Source organism: Lipotes vexillifer, unplaced genomic scaffold, assembly GCF_000442215.2.
Source record: "Lipotes vexillifer unplaced genomic scaffold, Lipotes_vexillifer_v1.1 scaffold124, whole genome shotgun sequence".
Taxonomy (NCBI): domain Eukaryota; kingdom Metazoa; phylum Chordata; class Mammalia; order Artiodactyla; family Lipotidae; genus Lipotes; species Lipotes vexillifer.
In genome coordinates this window covers 1,016,434-1,030,502 of record NW_006771308.1, presented here as the reverse complement: position 1 = coordinate 1,030,502, position 14,069 = coordinate 1,016,434, and the positions used below count along the sequence as shown (strand labels likewise).

The 14,069-nt window shown below is 34.1% G+C and overlaps 1 protein-coding gene across 2 annotated transcripts in view; it reads left to right on the top strand.

Annotated features, from left to right (window-relative positions):
* Positions 1-14,069, top strand: part of ATL1 (atlastin GTPase 1) — an 80,181-nt gene that overhangs the window by 40,137 nt on the left and 25,975 nt on the right. For both annotated transcript variants that reach the window (XM_007446610.1, XM_007446609.1), the window contains exons 2-6: positions 1,435-1,682; positions 3,684-3,818; positions 4,284-4,388; positions 9,689-9,739; positions 11,929-11,985. In XM_007446610.1, coding sequence (XP_007446672.1) covers positions 1,435-1,682; positions 3,684-3,818; positions 4,284-4,388; positions 9,689-9,739; positions 11,929-11,985 — 596 coding nt within the window. The remainder of the gene's footprint in view (positions 1-1,434; positions 1,683-3,683; positions 3,819-4,283; positions 4,389-9,688; positions 9,740-11,928; positions 11,986-14,069) is intronic.

The following is a 14,069-nucleotide window of genomic DNA, read 5'->3' as shown; positions in this document are numbered from 1 at the left end:
GTTAGGCAAATCTGTTGATCTTGACTGGGCTCCCTCATGTGGCTGGGGGTTGGCTTGCTGTGGGCCTTGGCTGGACCTGGGCAGTTTGCCTCTGCTCCAAGTGTCTCTCATCCTGCAGCAGACTAGTCTGGGAATGTTCTCATGATGAATGGCAGAGACAAAAGAGCAAAATGGAAACACACAAGTGGTTTTTCAAGTCTCTGCTGTGTCATGTCTGCTGAAACAAATTACATGGCTGACCCCGGAGTCAAAGTGGGAGGACATTACAAAGTTACATTAAGAAGGCTATGGATATAAGAATGTGTCACTTGACACACTGAAGTTGTTTTGTAATATACTGCAAATGCCAAGGTCTAGGGTTCTAAAATTCTTGTATATTAGGGATGATTTCTAAAAGAGGACCTCTGTCAAAAACAGTATTTCTAACAATTAAATAGAAAACTCTGAAAACACACTCATGTGAACACACACATACATGCACACACAAACACATATAAATTTATAGAAAATTGGCAGAAACTTCTGGGAATACTTAGTTCAGTTTATAATCCTAAGGTAGTTGTGGTGACGATGATGATAATAGCTAACCTTTATGAGCTTGCTGTGTGCCAAGCACTGTTCTCAACACTTTACATATAGTACCTCCCTTAATCTTTTCAACAACCCTATTAAATAGGTACTATTAATAGTTTCTGTTTTACAGATGGAGGAACTGAGAGATTTAGTAATTTCCCAGAGTCACAAACCTTTTTTATAAGCTCTCCACACAAAGTAACTTTCGAAAAGCTTATTTTTTTGTTGTTGAATTATATCCAGACCTCTTTTCCATAGATTTGAAGGTCTTCTGTAATCTGGCCCTACCCAATTTAATTATCTGTAACTTCCATTGCTACAAGATATAATTTCAGGCAATTAAGAGTCTAGGATTTTGTAGATGGGTTGCATGCATTGGATGGAGCTGAACTGGGTGCTTTAGAGATTTATTCCAGTTTCAAGAATATGTGATTTTGAGTCCCTCTGTGTATTTCCTCATATGCATGTTCAGCTTTAAAAAGTGTTGCAAGGATCTTTCATGTGAATAACTAAACTTATTTCTAAGGGATTAAGTGTAAACTAAGGCTATTTTATTCTTCTCCAAAAGTAGAGTCCTTTGCTTTGATTTTTTTTTTTTTTTCTGACTCAGCAAACAGAGATCTCAGCACTGATTTAGAGCTTTCTTAAAAATAAAATTCTGTTTCATTTGGCCACTTGATCAGAAAGACCAGAGGTAAGTCTTTCGGAGATATGGTGTAAATGACATCAATATATGTCAATAAAATGAACATTTCTAATTCCACTGTGCTCCTGTTTCAGAGGTTTGAATGTTGAGAGGTACATATACATTGCCTGTGTTTTGAGATAATTTGCTGAATAAATTCTTATTTTATTCAATAGGCGGCTTTTCAGAAAAGGGGTATGAATGGAGCTCTGAAGAAGAAGAGCCAGTGAAAAAGGCAGGACCAGTCCAAGTCCTCATTGTCAGAGACGACCATTCCTTTGAATTAGATGAAACTGCACTAAATCGGATCCTTCTCTCAGAGGCTATCAGGGACAAGGAGGTCGTTGCTGTATCTGTTGCTGGAGCATTTAGAAAAGGAAAATCATTCCTGATGGACTTCATGTTGAGATACATGTATAAGCAGGTAGGGAAGAGGTGCTTTGAAAAGTTTTCTGATTTCTGTGCTTTTATGACTTTGTGTTTTTATTTAGTAGTAGTGTCCAATATTTCCATTATTATGTTCCCTAAAGGTGAACTAGTTGAAAAATGCTATCGTGTAACCATTCCAACTTTGGTGCTGTCGGCACCAAACTATATAGGCCACTTTTGTCTGAAGCCACTTTGCTACATTTCCCTTAGAGCGTAACTTATTTTTTTAAGCTTTTTTGAAAATAGACAAGTACAGTGATATGGTTATAAACTTTACATGTTAAATAGTGTTTAAAATGTCAAATAACTTTTGTCATAATTTTTATTATAATCATTTTTCCCCCAGCGTTTACTATGACATTTTTCATGCATGCAGCAGAGTTAAAAGAATTTTACAGTAGACACCTGGATATGCACTACCTAGATTCTACCATTAATATTCTTGCGTTATCACATATGTCTCCAGCTATTCTTCCCTGTTTCAGTCCTTTGCTCCATCTTATTTTTTGGTTCATTTCAAAGTAAATTGTTGACTTCAGTATGCTTCCCTATAAATATTTCAATATACATCATTATTATATATTTCAGTATTTATTTAGTTTTCTTCTTTTGTTGTAAAATTTACATATAGTTACATGCACCAATCTGAAGTGTACATTTGCTTTTTTTTGAAAATGTAAATAACCTGGGTAGCCCCAAAACCTATCAAGTGTATCTTGCTGTTATCCCACAAAGTTCTGTTATCTTTTCCCACTCAGTCTTCACCCTTAACCCACCCCCAAAGGCAGCCAACAATGTCATAACATTTGAGACAATAGTGTGGCATAGAAAGGAGACTTTAAGGGGCCTAGGATCAACCAAAAGCAGAAGAATAAATAGGAGATTAGAGTCGGGGGACAGAAGGTTAGGAGTAGAGAGCATACCAGTATTTTTTTTCTACCCTTTTACCCTTAGTAATTCGGATGCCAATATGGATGTTGAGGCAGAATAGACATACTACCCAAAGAAACTTTGTATTATGCATTTATATCATAATTATCCATTTTGGATTGATCTTTTATAGGTAGGGTATTTTTGAACAACTTGGTAATGTTAACTTTAACATCTTCTATCTCTAGCCTCAGTCCAAACAAATCAAGAACAGAACAAAATACTTCCAGGCTTTGAAAGCAAACAGAATTCTTACCACTTTCTATTTCTATCATACCAACATTAGTACACACTTAACATAGGTGGGAAAATTGAGTGAACAAAATTAGTATACTTTCCATTCTTTGGGATTATATAGCTTTAGGCATATTCATAATTTTAACTGTGTGATAAACATTACAGTGAAATACTCAATAACGCTTGTCATGTTGCTTATGTTAAATAGCATTTGCTCAGATTAAAGTGTAACAGATTTGTTTTTTTTTTTTACTAGGTGCTTCTCCTCCTGCTCTTTGCTCCCTCCTCCCCCAATAGCAAAATATTTGTGTATATTATTATTGTGTATATCCTGACATAATATGCTCTCTCATACCTTTATTTCTTTGTTTCTGGAATGCCCTCCCTGAGTTTGCTCACCTGGAAAATTCCTAAACATCCTTCAAGTCTTAGCTCTAATATCACTTCTCCTATGAAGTCTTAACTGACCAAGAGTTAGTTGTTTCTTTTCCTATGCTTCCATGTATATCTAATATACACGCTCATTTTGGCATGCATATAGTGCATCATAATGGTTTGTTAGCATGTCTGTCCCCCTTTTAGGCTGTGAGCTTCCTCTTATCTGGAATGATATCTTTGTATCCCCAGGATGTAGCATGAAATGTGACAGATGGTTGCTCCTTCATAATTATTTTTTGGATGAGTAAATAAAGTAATTGTATCAATATAATAGATTGCATACGTTGTTTCCTTTTGTCTAGAGTTGGAGAGGGATACAAACTGGTATGGATGAGTGGAAGAACCTGTACTACATACCTAGTTCAATATCATAGACTTCCTTAATTTACAGGAATCAGTTGATTGGGTTGGAGATTACAATGAACCATTGACTGGCTTTTCGTGGAGAGGTGGCTCTGAACGAGAGACCACGGGAATCCAGATATGGAGTGAAGTCTTCCTTATCAATAAACCTGACGGTAAAAAGGTATGGTGTGAACTTCTTAAAGAAAATTGAGTTTTCACTTGCCAACAGTTACCACTTTTCAGGATCCTCCAAAATGCTCTTTTGAAAACTAATTTTGACCACTTGACATGAAGTTTAAAAGGGAAGTGGGTAGCATCCTATTTCATGTTCCCAGTTTCCCTTTCTACGGATCACAGAAGGCAAAATCATAGGGACAATAGAACAGCAGATCAGCTAGCTAACATCTATATTTTGTTTCAGTGCTATTTCTGTTATGTTGGATTACCAGTGAAAATTAATCATTATAGTAGTCAGCAGGTAATTAATATTTTTATTTTCTGTGGCATTCATGGCACATGTGAAAAATTACCTATTAAGTATTCATTGCTAATGGTTTGCTTTACTTCTTATGGTGTTAACTTTGTAGTAACCCTAATACCCTGCATGTTCTATAAAATATCAATAATGTACTCTACTTGCCTATAGGTTGCAGTGCTATTGATGGATACTCAGGGAACCTTTGATAGTCAGTCAACTTTGAGAGATTCGGCCACAGTATTTGCCCTTAGCACAATGATCAGCTCAATACAGGTATGGAATAAAATAAATCCATTTTGATGGATGTTTCTTTAAATAAAAATTATGAATATATGTATTTCTATATGCATGTGGTAGTGAGACAAACAACAGAAATGGTAAATTATATATATTATTTGACTCAATTAGCATACCAGTTCTTATGATTTCCTTAAGAGTGGAATTGTTTTATTACTGTAATCTAATTTCTGATCAGTTTTCAAATTGCCTGCTTTAGTCAGAAAATGTTGTATTGTCTTATTGATAATTTTTTCTATTTCAAGCCTACAATAAAGTCAATAATATTAAATCTTATAATGTATGTAGATACACTGAGACTACCTATTATTAGTTACATTCAATGAAATAAGATTTATAAATGTAAATTTTGTTTTATATAGCCAGTAGAAACATTTATATATGTTCACAACTTTTTATAGTATCTTAATGTGCATTTAGGAAAGTAAATGTCTTTCTTTCATTTTTTCCTCTCTCTTTTTTTAAGTATTGTTTTTGAAGTTATTGTGTGCTTTATAAATTGTCCTGAAAGTCCTTGAGGGTTTTACTATCATCACAGAACACATAGCCTAAAAATTTTAAGACAATTTTTAAATTTTCTGTTCACCGGAAAGAGCAAGAAGAGACAGTAACCAAGAAGCAGACCATCCAAGAAAGGTAAAATAGTTTTAAAAGGTAGGAAAGGCAAAGTGGTCAGGATGAGTAAGTCAAAGCTGAAATTATAAGTATGTGGGGAGAATGGAGCTAGTGAACCGGCAACCAGGGCATTATGTGTACTTAGGACAATGAAAGGATGGATAGAAGGAAGACTGAATTTTTTTGTAAAAGACTTTAAAATAAGTCATGATTATAACCTATGATTACCTAGCTTTTTAAAAAAATTATATGTTTCAGGTGTATAGCATTATAGTTCAACATCTGTATACAGTGATCACCACCACAAGTCTAGTTACCATCACTATACAGTTACCCCCCTTCATCCATTTTGCCCAGCCCTCACCCCTCTTCTCCCCAGGTAACCACTAATCTGATCTCTATGAGTTCATTTTTATTTTATTTTATTTGTTCATTTTGTTTTTGTTTTTAGATTCCACTTATGAGTAAAATCACATGGTATTTGTCTTTATCCATATGACCTATTTCACTTAGCATAATACCATCAAGGTCCATCCATGTTGTCACAAAGTCTGGATTTCCTTCTTTTTTATGGCCAAGTAGTATTCCAGTGTGGTGTGTGTGTGTGTTACATCTTCATTATCCATTCATCCATTGTTGTATGCTAAAGGTGTTTCCATATCTTGGCTATTGTAAATAATGATGCATTGAACATAGGGGTGCATATATCCTTTTGAATATTGTTTTCATGCTCTTCAGGTAAATACCCAGATGTGGATTTGCTGGGTCATATGGTAGTTCTGTTCTGAACTTTTTGAAGAATCTCCATACTGTTTTCCCTAGTGGCTGCACAAATTAACAATCCCACCAACAGTGTATGAGGGTTCCCTTTTCTCCACATCCTCTCCAACATGTATTACTTCTTATCTTTTCAATAATAGCCATTCTAACAGGTGGGAGGTGGTATCTCATTGTGGTTTGTTTTGCATTTCCCTGATAATTAGTGATGTTGAACATCTTTTCTTGTGCCTATTGGCCATTTGTATGTCTTCTTTTGAAAAATGTCTATTCAGATCCTCTGCCCATTTTTTAACTGGGTGGTTTGTTTCTTTTGATGCTGAGTTGTATGAATTCTTTATATATTTTGGATATTAGCCCCTTATTGGATATATGACTTGCAAACATCTTCTCCCACTCAGTAGGTTGCCTTTACATTTTAATGATGGTTTCCTTCACTCTGCAAAAGCTTTTCGGTTTGATATAGTCCCGTTTGTTTATTTTAGCTTTTGTTTCCCTTGCGTTTCAAATCAGATCCACAAAAGCATCACTAAGACAGATGCCAGTGAGGTTACCACCTGTGTTTTCTTCTAGGAATTTTATGGTTTAAGGTCTTACATTCAACTCGTTAATCCACTTTGAGTTAATTTTTGTGTATGGTGTAAGATAGTGGTCTTGTTTCATTCTTTTGCTTGTGGCTGTCCAGTTTTACCAGCACCATTTATTGAAGAGACTGTCCTTTCTCTTTTTTGTACATTCTTTGCTCCTTTATCATAGATTACTTGTCCATATATGTATAGGTTTATTTCTGGATTTTCAATTCCATTCCATTTATTTATGTGTCTTTTTTGTGCCAGTACCATGCTATTTTGATTACTATAGCTTTGTAATAAAATTTAAAATCAGGGAGTGTGATACCTCCAGATTTGTTCTTCTTTCTTAAGATTGTTTTGACTATTCAGGGGCTTCTTTGATTCCATACAAATGTTAGAATTATTTGTTCTAGTTCTGTAAAGTATGCATTTGGCATTTTGATAGGGATTTCATTGAATCTATAGATTGCTTTGGGTAGTATGGCCATTTTAACAATATTAAATCCATGAGGACTGAATATCTTTCCATTTTTTGGTGTCTTTAACTTTTTATCAGTGGTGTATAGTTTTCAGTGTACAGGTTTTTCATCTCCTTGGTTAAATCTACTCCTAGGTATTTTATTCTTATTGATGCAATTGTAAATGGAATTGTTTTCTTAATTTCTTTTTCGGATAGTTTATTATTAGTATATAGAAATGCCACGGGTTTCTGTATATTGATTTTGTATCCCATGACTTTACTGAATTCATTTATTAGTTCTAACAGGTTTTTCTGTTGTTGTTAGAGTCTTTAGGGTTTTCTATATATAGTATCATGAAATAACAAACAGTGACAGTTTTACTTCTTCTTTTCCAGTTTAGATGCCATTTATTTTTCTTGCCTAATTGCTGTAGCTAGGACTTCAAACACAATGTTGAATAACAGTGGCAAGAGTGGGCATCCTTGTTTTGTTCCTGATCTTAGAGAAAAAGCTTTCAGCCTTTTGCCTTGAGTATGATGTTAGCTCTGGGTTTGTTATATATAGCCTTTGTTATGTTGAGGTACATTTCCTCTATATATCCACTTTGTTGAGAGTTTTTATCATAAATGGAAGAATTTTGTCACATGCTTTTTCTGCATCTATTGAGATGATCATATTATTTTTAACCTTCATTTTCTCAATGTGATGTGTTGTGTTGAATGATTTGTGGATGTTAAATCATCATTGCATCCCTGGAATAAATCCCACGTAATTATGGTGTATGACCCTTTTAATGTATTGTTGGATTCAGTTTTCTGATATTTTGTTGAGGATTTTTGTACCTATATTCATCAGGGATATTGGCCTGTAGTTTCCTTTTGTGTGGTGTCCTTCTCTGGTTTTGGTATCAGGATAATGCTGGCTTCGTAAGTTGTGTTTGGAAGATTTTCCTCCTCTTCAATTTTTTGGAATATTTTTAGAAAGCTAGGTATTAAATCTTCTTTGAATGTTCTATAGAATTTGCCAATGAAGCCGTCTGGTCCTGGGCTTTTGCATGTTGGGAGATTTTTGACTCCTGTTTCAATCCCTTATTAGTAATCAGTTTATTCAGACTCTTTTCTCTTCATGATTCAGTCTTGGAAGATTGCATGTTTCTAGAAATTTATCCATTTCTTATAGGTTGTCCAATTTGTTGGCATATAACTGTTCATAGTGGTCTCTTATGATCTTTTGTATTTCTGTGGTATCAGTAGTAATTTCTCCTCTTTCATTTCTGATTTTATTTATTTGAGCCCTCTCTCTTTTTCTCTTGGTTAGTCTGGCTAATGACTTGTTGATTTTATTTTTCAGCTACCTCTTAGTTTCATTGATGTTTTCTATTTTTTGTTTTAGTCTCTATTTTATTTATTTCTGCTCTGATCCTTATTATTTCCTTCCTTCTACTAACTTTGGGCTTTGTTCTTTTTTCTAGTTGTTTTAGGTGTAAAGTTAGATTGTTTATTCAGGATTTTTCTTGTTTTTTTGAGGTAGGCCTATATTGCTATGAACTTCCTTCTCAGAAGCATTTTTGCCACATCTCATAGATTTTGGTATGTCATATTTCTGCTCTCATTTATCTTTATGTTTTAAAAAATTTCTTCTTTGATTTCTTTGATGATCCACTGGTTATTCAGTAGCACACTGTTTAATCTCAGTATTTTTGTGGGTTTTTCCCCATTTTTTTCCCTTGTGATTGATTTCTAGTCTCATACCGTTGTGGTTGGAGAAGCTGCTTGATATGATTTCATTCTTCTTTGAATTTATTAATATTTGTTTTGTGACCTAACATATAATCTGTCCTAGGGAATACTCCGTGTTCACTTGTGAAGTATGTGTATTCTACTGCTTTTGGATGGAATGATCTTTATATATCTATTAAGTCAATCTGATCTAATGTATTGTTTAAGTCCAGTGTTTCCTTATTGATTCTCTGTCTGGATGATCTATTCATTAATGTAGGTGTAAGACTGACTAACTTTTAAAAATATACTTCTTAATTTAATTAACCTTTAAAATACCAACTTAATATCTAACTTCTTCATAGTCAACAGTATGTGCAATTTACACAAGTCAGTTAAAACCAGATTGATTTTGCCTTTTAAATATTTATTATTTACTATTTATATTTTTCCTGGAGACATTAAATATTTTTGCTGAAAACTCTAAGTCCTTTGTAATGACTTTTTAATTATTATCTGAGAAGTGGTCTGTTATTTAAATAAGTACACAAAGTATACTGTTTGTATCAGTACATAAACATATAAACATCATTAACTTTTCTTTGAAGTTACTGATATTTATCCTCCTCCTTAGAAAAAAAGAATTTCACCTTAATGCTGTGATCTCTTCGTGAAGCAATAATGCATATGTTTGAGGATGTAAGCATGATATTCAGAACTTAACTTCCATGTGATGGAACTTTCTATAGACTTAAATAATTGATTGTAAAGAAGCCAACATAATTTTTCAAGACAAAATTTTATATATGGGTTATTAAGATCTAGATTATTATTATTTTCATATGCTTGTAAGAATGATTATTTTATTACTAATTGTTGAATTAGGTTCATAAAATAATTTTAATATTCTGCCTCCAAGTCAGGTAGCTACTGTATTTCTGGAAAAATTTTATGATCATTGTACATTATTTATTGTCTCTCAGGCTTTCTTTACTCCTCTCTCAAGGTCTTATAAATATATGTGAGAGAGTTTGATTTTGTGAAATTGATATTTCAAAAAATAGAGAATAACAAAATAAGTGCTTAGTATGCTGCTAATTGTTTTCTCATTTTGACTTTATTTCTTAATCAAGGTATATAACTTATCTCAAAATGTGCAGGAGGATGATCTTCAGCACCTTCAGGTAACAATATTTATAGTCTCTTTTGTATATCTAGTAATCTTTTGGGCATGTACAGCAGAACTTTAGGATTTTGGGGGGTCTTCTTGTACTTGGAAAACATAACAGAAAGATTTTAAAACATAACCAAATGGAGGTTGTCCCATCTCCAGGTTTCTAGTTCTAGCCCTGTATGATTATATTCTTTCTAATTCAGTTTTCAAAGTCCTTTGTTTCAGTAAAGCTATTTGCTGTCAACCCTGTATTTGGAAAAATACATGGCAAATTAGAGTGGAGAAAGAACCTTTGGTTTAAAAATGACCCAGAATGTGAAGTTGAAGTCCTATGGTCAGGGATTTAATAATTGTTAGTATGATATCAGTTGTATGCCAGACTTTTTTTCCTGTGGACCGCTTTATAGCTAAGAACTATGGGGGACTACCTGATGATTACTCATAGAATTCTATTTTAGATCTGAAAAAGATCTCAGTGACACCTAATTTATCCTTAATATTTTATGGATGAGAAGTTTTTTTCTGAAAAAAAAATAGCTTGCCTAAACTCATGTGGCTAGTTAGTGGCAGAGTGGGAATAGAAATTTGATCATCTGATTGGACTCGGTGCTTCTTCCACTCTCCAAGCAGCATTTCAATCTCAAATAAGTAGAAGATTAGCTGTTTCCTAAAGACAGCTCGCATCTCTGTCTACTCTTTTTCAATTCATGTTATTCTTGGCTACATAGAAAAACATATTGTTTCTCTGATAGGTTTCCTCTGCATATTTTACAGAAAATTTTGCTTTCAATGTATTATTTTATCTCGCCAATAAGAGCCCTGTGCAGTTTAACAAATAACAAAGGATGATAATGCAGGGTGATCTGTGAGAGTGGAAATATCATTTGGAGTTCACATCTAGCATTACTCCCAAATCTGTTTCTAGTACATCACACTGACGATTTATGACAAATAGACAGTATGCCAAATTGTTAGATGTTTCTTAGAATGAGTGCAATTGCTTCTTTAGGCATGTGTCATAACCTAGCCAGTTGCTTTCCAAGTTAATGACATGGCACTGTTCAATACCAGTTTAGGATTTCTAAAAAAGGACTGATTTTGGGCTTTGATATTAAGTGATCTTTTTTGAGATCATTTAAAAATTTTCCTGTAAATGACAACACCTCATCCTTCCTCAAAAAAGATTGTGAATTCAAATTATGTTAGTAAATGATTCTAATGAGAATGAGTAATGATTCTAATCCCTGGACCTGCTGCCTTTTAGACATATTCTAGACTTTCATTTAGTCACTCTAATCAGATGCCTTGTTATTACCATTTGCTTTCTAGATTCCCATAGTTTTCACAGGAGAGGCAGTGTGGTACTTTGGGGGCTATTCTAAAGGGGCAAAGGAGGGAAATCCTCTGTGTCAGCATCCTTCCCCAGCTCTGAGAAGCCTCTGTGGCTTGGTACTCTTGTGTGATGAAGCGGCATTTCCTGTGTACATATGGGGAAATCCACTTGGCCAGTCTGGACGGAACTCTCACCAGAGGCCCAATCACAATCACCCCCTCAAGTCTATGTTCTCCAAAACCTTACATTTCTGGCAACACAAAATGATATGGTACCTCTCAATTGGGAGCAATAAAAAAAATTAAAGAAGTTGGTGTATTTGATTCTTCACTTCTTAAACCAAATGCCTGTATGTCTTTGTAATGATCAAGACCATCGGGACATTAAATTTCCTCTGGCAACAACAGTAAATTATTCTACTTAGTTTATAGCACTCTGGTCTAATCTATGGAAGTTTTGCTTTGAAAGGTCATTTAACATGTTTCTTTGTCCCCCATCTTCCCCACAAAAAAAATTGTCCTACATATTAGATATAAAAGGTGTTACCTTTAAAATGGAAACTTCATTTTTAAAATGTACTTTATGTCCTTAATTTTAAAATATATAATTACTGTAGCTCTGCTTTATCTAATACTTAGTTACTTAAAATGATTATTTTAATCTTAATAATACAGTATTACGTTACAGCTAGAGAAAAAAATTAGTGGAAGAAAACCAAGAAGTAAAACTTTGCAGATACTGAAGTTTTCTCTCTCTCTCTCTCTTTCTCTCTCTCTCTCTCTCTCTCTCTGTGTGTGTGTGTGTGTGTGTGTGTGTGTGTGTGTGTGTGTGTGTGTGTGTGTGTGTGTGTGTGACTTTCCTTGTAGCTTTTCACTGAGTATGGCAGGCTGGCAATGGAGGAAACATTCCTGAAGCCATTTCAGGTGAGTGGGTATAAAATGATGATAAATTCTTATTAGAGTTTCCTGAAGATTATAACCAGGTATATTAATTAAGAGGGTCATGATTCTTTCTCATTCACAATAGCAAAAAAGAAAAAAGAAAAAAGCTTTGATACTTAACTACCAAAATCCAAAATATAAAGACCTTTATGGAAAAAATATTTTCAAAGTTTCATTAAAGATCATAAAGGAAAATTTATATAAACCAGAGAGATATAATATGATTCCAGACAGGATGATTTAATGTTGTAAAGAATTTATTTTTCCCCAGATTAATCAATAAACTCAGTGCAATTCCAATTAAAACCACAACAGGATTTTTTGAGAAATTCAACACATTTTTTTATAACATATGGAAAAATTAAGTTCTCTTTTGATTTGTCAGTTTTTAAAAAGAAAATCCAAATTGGGGGATTGAATACATACTAGAAAACCATAACAATGAAAATGGTGTGATTCTGCACAGATACGAGAAAACCAGATGAAACTAAACAGAGTTCAGAAATATCCCTCTATATATGGAAACCTAGTATGCAGTAGAGGTCATGTCATAAACCAGTGGGAAATGGATGGATTAATAGCTGGGGTTTGGAAAAACGAATCCACTTTTTGAAGAAAAAGTTGAATTTCTACTGAACACCATATATGGAAGAGAGCTCCAATTGTATTAAAGAACTAAATATGAAATTTAAAACTATAAAGTTAATAGAATAAAATATTGGAGAATACCCTTCTGAACTGGGGTGAAGAAACAGTTATTCACTAAGACCCCCCCCCCACTAAAAAAAACATGTAGTAAAAAATTGATGGATATTACTGTATCAGAATAAAGTATTTCTATTAGGAGACTCTATAAGCAAAGTAACTGGATTGGTAGAAGATAATGACAATGTCAAAAGTCAACAAGGGATTAATATGTAGAATGTGCAAGGAAGTTTTGCAAATAAGACTGGGATGCCCATCAAAAACAGGCAAAGGAACCACTACACACCTATTAGAATGGCCAAATTTCAGAGCACTGACAACACCACATGCTCCACAAATAAGGATGTAGAGCAACAGGAACTCTCATAAATTTCTGGTGGGAATGCAAAATGGTACAGCCACTTTCAAAGATAGTTTGGTAATTTCTTAAAAAACTAAACCTACTCTTTCCATACAATCCAATGATTGTGTTTTTGGTATTTACCCAAAGGAGTTGAAAACTTATGTCCACATAAAATCTGCACACAGATGTTTGTAGCAGCTTTATACATAATTGCCAAAACTTGTAAGCAACCAAGATGTCCTTCAGTAAGTGAATGGATATTTAAACTGTGGTGCATCCAGACGATGGAATGTTATTCAACACGAAAGAAAAGAAATGAGCTATCAACCACAAAAAGCCATGGAGAAATCTTAAATGCGTATTACTAAACAAAAGAAATCAATCTGAGAAGGCTGCACATTGTGTGATTCCAACTATATGATATTCTGGAAGAGGCAAAACCATAGAGACAATAAAGAGATCAGTGGTTTCGGGGTGGGCCGAAGGTGCAGCATGAGGGGCAGAGAAATGAACAGGCAGAGCACAGAGGATTTGGGGGGCAGTGAAAGTACTCTGTAAGATATTATAATGATGGATATATGTCATTATACATTTGTCCTAACCCATAGAATGTACAGCACTAAGAGTGAACCCTAAGATAAACTATGGACTTTGAGTGACTATGATGTCAATGTAGGTTCATTCTTGCTTAAAAAAATATATACCATTCTGGCTAGTGATGTTGATAGTGGGAGAGGCTATGCATGTGTCGGGGCAGGTGGTATATATATATAGCAAATCTTTGTACCTTCCTCTCAGTTTTACTGCTCTAAAAGAAGGTCTTAAAAAAATCCCAAGCCATTCACAAGTGATAAACTGAACTTAATAAAAAAAATTAGGCAATGGATGTATAGACAATTAACAGAAAGGAAACCTGAATGACTAACACATTTTCTAAGGGATGTTAAGTCTTATTGATAATCAGTTAAAGATTAAAACAGGGCTTCCCTGGTGGTGCAGTGGTTGAGAGTCCGCCTGC